This window comes from Hibiscus syriacus, unplaced genomic scaffold, assembly GCF_006381635.1.
Source record: "Hibiscus syriacus cultivar Baekdansim isolate YM2019G1 unplaced genomic scaffold, ASM638163v2 tig00112988_pilon, whole genome shotgun sequence".
Taxonomy (NCBI): Eukaryota; Viridiplantae; Streptophyta; class Magnoliopsida; order Malvales; family Malvaceae; genus Hibiscus; species Hibiscus syriacus.
In genome coordinates, this window is record NW_024063432.1 from 1,528,517 (window position 1) to 1,535,165 (window position 6,649).

Below are 6,649 nucleotides of genomic sequence, written 5' to 3' on the forward strand. Positions count from 1 at the left end.
GAGCACATAAATGAACAAATAAGTCATTTGTTCATATTCATTCATTTAATTATACAAATAAAATTTTTTATTTATGTTCGCTCGTTTAATAAATAAATGAACTTTTCGTCGAACGGTTCAGCTAGATCATTGAACATGCGTCGTTACTAAAATACCATGCATTTTCTACCAAAAAAAGATAATCATCAAGCAGTTTCCAATTCGATACTCATTCTGCTGAAGAATCCATACGACAATGCCTGCGAACTCCACCATGCCGATGTATCGATCGATCCAATCCGCATCCTCGGGTGCATCGACATCTGCCATGTTTGAGTTACCAATTTAGTTAATCTATCATGTCATCTATCACGTTAATCTATCATTATGGGCTGCCATGTTAGCACTGTGAACTGTCACATCATCACTGTAAGGGTTAACGACGAAAAAACATTGGGTAAAGGGTCACATTGGGTTTATTTTCTAAGTTGGATGATCACAGTGGGTTTATTTTATGAGTTGAAAGGCCACATTGAGAGAAAAAAATTACTGCGAGGACCAAATTGGTTTTTTCAAAAGTATAGAAACCCCTGATGCCTTTTGGCCTTTTTAAAATGTAATATAAGTATATCATACAGGGTTGAGAGACTCGACTCAAACTTGAAAACAAATCAACTAATTATTAATAATTTAGATTTATTCGAATTCTATTATATATCTCTACTCGAAAAATATTTCAAGTTGATTTGAATTGAAATTACTATTCGAATTAGGTCGAGTCAAAAAATTTAATTTTTTTTAGTTGAGTTTTGTTGGAATGATGTTTTGGGATATATCGAGTTATTGTGATATAAGAGTCTAAGATATACATGTGCCTCAACTGAATACAAGTTGATTTCACAGAGTGCTGGGTTTAAACCTCTTGCTGAAGCAATCCAAGTCTTGTGGAGAAAACCAATCTTCCTTCAGCTGCAGTTTACCACCACCAAAAGTGTGTTTAAGTTTAAATTACAAATTTACCAGGAAGAAAAAACTGAAACATCGACGGTCAATAAAAGAAAAACCCGAAACATCGACGGTCGAGAAAAGAAAATACAACTTACAAAGTAAGGATATTCACCAGTGATACTGAAGTTTTCAGGAGCACTTTCCATGAACAAGCTTATGAAAAAAAGAACAAAACTGCCACATTCTTCTCCATTTCTCTGTTGGGGAACCTGGTAGTTCAGTTTTGCTTCAGCCACAAGGCAAAATCTGATAAATAAATAACCGAGAAAACAAAGAATCATCACCTTCGGTACCAATAGCGGAATCTTTGATATGGCCTCTTTCGTGACAGGCCTCTTCTCAGCTTCAAATATGTCCAGGACAAACCTGGAATTAGAACCAAGTAGCAGTGGTAAAGATATGCAGGAATGAATATGGATTGTAAAACAAAGTTGCAGATTCATACTTCCTTATCATAGGTTCGAGCCGCCTCGGGCCACTCATTTGCAGTGAATCGAGCAATAACATGCAGGTTGTTTGATTTTTAGATTGCAAGGGTTCATCAAAGTTGCAGAGTATCAAGAGATTCCAATGGCTCCTAAAAGTATCACAAATTCATATGAACCGAAGAAAGGCAACTTGAAAATTGCAGACCATTATGATTAGTGATTTAGTGGCCAGAAAAACTATACTGACCAGTGCACTATTGGAACAAAAACATATTTCTTCGAGAAAATTTGTTTTCGACCGATCCATGCCAACACCCTTTCTTTATACAATTCATCCATGTACCATGAAAACCATAAGCAATCAAGATATGTAAAAGAATCCCTTCGATCATCCGAGAAGCTCTTCCATATGATCCTAAGAACAATCAATGAGCTTAAGATTAGGAATGAGGGAAATAGTGAGAGAGGGAGAGGGAGAGGGAGAGGAGTTTAAAAAGGCCATACTCAAAGCAGTCTGAAAACTGATTGCTATTTAACATCCCTTGTTGCCTGGTGTTCCCGTTGTTAATTCTCCTTCTCGACCTTTTATTAGGAGAGAAGCGACCTAGCAAACATCAACGGATCAACTTAAATACACAATTCTTATGTTCTCCAAGGTGCCTTCAAAGCTATATTGTCCCATCTCTTCAATTTTCTCAAGTATCTATGCCCCATATCCATTTTTCGGCACATCTTCATACATAGCTATAAGAATATAACCCTCCAAATACATTAAAAAACTTAGAAAACATGAAAGAAACTTGTGTCGAATGCGTATCCATAACTAATACTCAAATCAGAGTCCAAATAACATAGCGTCCAAGGCAAAGTGATGCACTAAAACATATCATCGAAGAACATGCAACAAAGTAGATTCAAATATCAAAGTTCCAACTACTATCTATACTATGAAACAGTAACGGATCTAGAAATTGAAAAATGGAGTCCAAAATTTTAATACTAGGTTCTAAAAAATTTGGGTGTACAAAGTTTCTTATTTTTTTTCCTATTCTCATTAGTAAACTAAACTAATTTTTTTCTCAAAATAATAGGTGTGCAATGGCTCCCCTATGGAGCCATGTACATCCGCCCCTGCTATGAAATTCATGTAGAGCTCTCAAGAATAAAACATCAGATTTCAAGTAACCGGTCCATCAATATGAGATTCAAATTATCATTTTGATATGTTTTGGAGAAAATCTTTACTATGTGTATTATATGAAAAATACATAAAAAAGTTTTAAGTATAATGTGTACCAAACCCTCGCCCGAATTTCTTCTAATCTATGAGAACTTCAAATACATGAAAAAAGTTACAAAAAAATGAAGTATACCCAGAAACATGACACTTGAACCTAGACTGTTAATAATTCTGTTAAAGATATAGCAAATCACCATAGCATCCAAATGATATAACAAATCACCATAGCATCCAAATGCAGTGCTACAAATCAGCACCCTTAAACCACCAATCTTAACCTGATAGCACATACGCTTTGCGTATGATTACACAGATTGGAAGAACGAACATTACCTATAGAATGAAAATCAACAAAGTAAAGATATTATTATTAATCCGGGGTTGAAGACATTACACAGATTGGAAGAAAGAATATGGATTGCGTATGAAGTTTCTATGTTGAAGATATATGGAGAACAGAAAAACAAAAAGTTAATGACAATATGAGCTCTATTTTTTATTATTAATCCGGGATAAGGACAAATTAGTATATGTTCAAAGAAATGAACATCCAGCTCAGTTGGTAGAGCACAAGGTTCTTAACCTTAAGGTCGTGGGATCGAGTCCTACGGAGGGTATTTCATAATTCGGAGGTCTCTTACGGAAGCTGCTCTCAACCTGGTGTTGGGGGTAGCCTACTAACTTACCTCCCCCTTACTCCATACATATGGGAAAAAGGGACAGCCATTTTTTAGTATATGTTCAAAGATAACTCTCAAACCATTTAACATTGAACGCTCATTCCCATTCATTTCTTGTACTCGAACCCGAAACTTAAGGAATAACAACAATTCATTTACCACCAACATCGTTTAGTTCGTGCAAACATTATGAACTTTACCTGAAATAGAATTGACCCAAACTCGAAACAACCAAAATCCAAAACTGACTCGAGCCAGAGATAACTCAAACACAACTTGAACAAGTAACACCAATGATCTAAACCCATAACTATCCGAAAGAAACTCGAAGCATACAAATGCAATACTACAGATCTAAGTGCTAGAAATTTCAAATTCTCGAATAATTAAGATATTTTCTCTATATTTTATCTTCACAACCGATTTTGCAACTCCTGAAATTTTATAATTTCACATCCTTTATAATTTTAATATAATTTTCTAAATTCAGGCCCTTAACCTAGATTCTTGTGTCCTTTCTATCTGCACATTCAAACAACCGATCTTAACTTAATAGAATTACACAAATGGATGATAAAAAAACATTACCCATTGAAGAAAAAAGAACGAAAAGGGAGTTGGTGCTTGAAGTTTCTAAGTGGACGACACCTGGAGGAAGAGGAGTAAATGCAAATTGTTCCATTACCTGAAGCTGAAACAGTGGAATGGATTACCGCAGTTGAATCTTCTTCTTCTTCTTCTTCACCGTCGCCTATGACTTGTATCTCAACTGGCGTTCTCTTTGGCATCTCCGGCACGGAGTGAAAACCCTGAATCAATTAAGGATGGAAATTTTGTAAATCATTTTGTCTGGGGAAGAGCTGAATGGAAATTCCGGGACCAGATTTTTCATAATACAATCAGCTTTGCATTTATAGCTTTGTTCTAATGCGTTTGTCTAAGAAAATCATAGGTTTAGCACCTATATTATCAGTTTTCATCTATTTTAATACCTAAACTTTTAATTTTTAAAATTATAATTAAAGTTTAATTTTTATTCTATTTTAGTACCCATTCAAAATTTAACGTTAAGTTTTATAATTTTTTTTGAAAGTTTATGGACCAAAACTGATAGTTTAGTACAAAATGTGTTAAGTTTTTAATGACAGGTATTAAAATGAAGTAAAAACTAAATGTTAGGTATAATTTTGAAAAAAATGAAAATTTGATATTAAAACGGACCAAAACTGATAATTTAAGTACTAAATGTATAATTTACCTAAAAATAATAAATATTATGAATAATAATAATAATAATAAGGGTAAAATATCTATTTGGTCAATTATCTGTTACTTAATTTATTTTCTGGTCACAACCTAATTTTTTTTCAAAACAATACCTAATGTTACTTTTTATTTCTGTTTTGATCACTCGTCGTTAAAATTTTAATAGTGATGCTGACGTGATATTTTTCTTATTATTTTTAAATCTTAACGTGATATTATCTTATGATATCACATCAACATTACTATTCATTTTTAATGACGGGTGGTTAAATCATAAATTAAACATAACTTTAAATGCGATGTAAAAAATAATTGAATGATTAAAATAAAAATTAAATTATAAGTAGATAACCAATAGATAGTTCACCTTAATAATAGTAATCTTAAATTACAGATTCACCTTTCTAGATTTACATGAGAAGAAGAGTAACTAAATATAAAGTAAAAGTAATACTAATTATTATAATAAAATATAATTAAATTAATTAATATATATATATTCAATATATTTCTAATATGTTTTATTAGGAAAATTAATAAGAATTATTATTTAATAAAATAATAATGAAAAAATCATAAACAATCCTTGAATGATGATATGTGATATGTTTATTTATTTTATCAATTTATAATTTATGTTCATTTTAAGATATAGATAAATTCACGTACATATTCAGATAAAATATTTTAAGTCTAGATTATTTAAATAAAATAATATTTTTTCACTAAAATTACTCATTAAATATTAATATTTAAAAGTTTTATTATAATCTTAATATTTTATATATAATATATCAAATCATAACTCAATTATTAATTAGGCCAAGGACATAATGTTTTATTGTACTATAGAAGAAGGGTTACATCCAAGTATTTTGTTCGGCCAAGGACAATAACAAATTAACAATCCACCCCTATGACCTAACATTTTAAAAAATTTTATTTGTTGATTTTTTAATAAATTTTAAATTCAATTTTAATATTTTAAAAAAATATGAAAAAAATAAAAATTAACAGATTAATCAATTAATTAATGTGATTAGGGATGGGCATGGGTCGGGTTTTTGGTCCACCCGACCCGACCCGAGAACAAGGAGTCCTTCACCCGAGACCCAACCCGACCCGACCAAAATAAGTTTTCATCCGACTCGAACCCGACCCGATATATAACTTAAAAACCTGACCCGACCCGAAATAATAAAAAAATATTTTTATTCAATAAAAATAGTGACTTAATTGAAAAAAATAATATATAGAGGGGTATTATTGTAATTATTCCTAAATATATAGAGGGGTGTTATTGTAATTATTTCTAAATATATAAAGTAAAATTATATTTTTTTCGGATCGGATCGGTTATTTTTCACCATAAACCCAAACCTGACCAAACTCGAACATCACATAAAAAAACCCGACCCGACGATTTTTTTAAAAAAAATGACCCGATCAGTTCATAACCCGTCGGGATCGGGTCCATGCCCATCCCTAAATGTGATTGCTCTCTATTAGTTAAATCAATTCAACATAAGCACTTTTCTTGCATAAAAATAAATCCAAATCCAAATGATAATATTTAATTTAATTTAATTAATAATATCAAAAGGAATTATGATACTGCGAGTAAAAAAATTAGATTAGGATAATCATTTATAAAATATATTTTCCGTGATATTTGATATGAATTAATTAATCAATAAATCAAATATCGATAATCAATATAAAAATATTTAACTTTTTGTCCCTATAGTACAATATTAAAAACATTAGGGAATTTTTTTAAATAATGTGTTGGAATTTTTTTATTAGTTCGAGTAATGGTCAGTTGAAATTATTTTCTAAAATAGGGTGTTTGTTACTGTATAAGTTTAAGAAGCATGACTTACAATGCGACTCTAATATAATTTGGATAATTTTGGGGATTTGCATGGAGTGCAATGCGTCTCCTCCATACTTTTTTATTTATGTTTTCAATTTTTATTTATGATTTAAACGTACGATTTAGGGTTTATAATTTGAGGTTTAAGTACGATTTAGGGTTTAAGGTTTAT

The 6,649-nt window shown here is 31.2% G+C and overlaps 1 protein-coding gene across 1 annotated transcript; it reads right to left on the bottom strand.

Annotated features, from left to right (window-relative positions):
• Positions 1-795: 795 nt before the first annotated feature.
• Positions 796-4,205, bottom strand: LOC120185024 (probable ubiquitin-like-specific protease 2A). Its single transcript, XM_039189359.1, has 7 exons — positions 4,021-4,205; positions 1,920-2,019; positions 1,663-1,830; positions 1,433-1,564; positions 1,272-1,353; positions 1,083-1,196; positions 796-948 (listed from the first exon to the last, which is right to left on the bottom strand). The coding sequence occupies exons 1-7, from the start codon at positions 4,121-4,123 to the stop codon at positions 877-879; spliced, it is 771 nt and encodes a 256-aa protein (XP_039045290.1). The 5' UTR covers positions 4,124-4,205; the 3' UTR covers positions 796-876.
• Between the last annotated feature and the right edge of the window lie 2,444 nt (positions 4,206-6,649).

Excerpts from the sequence above, each read along its gene's own strand:
- LOC120185024 (XM_039189359.1), bottom strand. The coding sequence starts at position 4,123 with ATGCCAAAGAGAACGCCAGTTGAGATACAAGTCATAGGCGACGGTGAA. Across the intron at positions 2,020-4,020 it reads TTCCACTGTTTCAGCTTCAG|GTCGCTTCTCTCCTAATAAA; the intron begins GTAATGGAACAA and ends GATGTTTGCTAG. Across the intron at positions 1,197-1,271 it reads TTCCGCTATTGGTACCGAAG|GTTCCCCAACAGAGAAATGG; the intron begins GTGATGATTCTT and ends CTGAACTACCAG.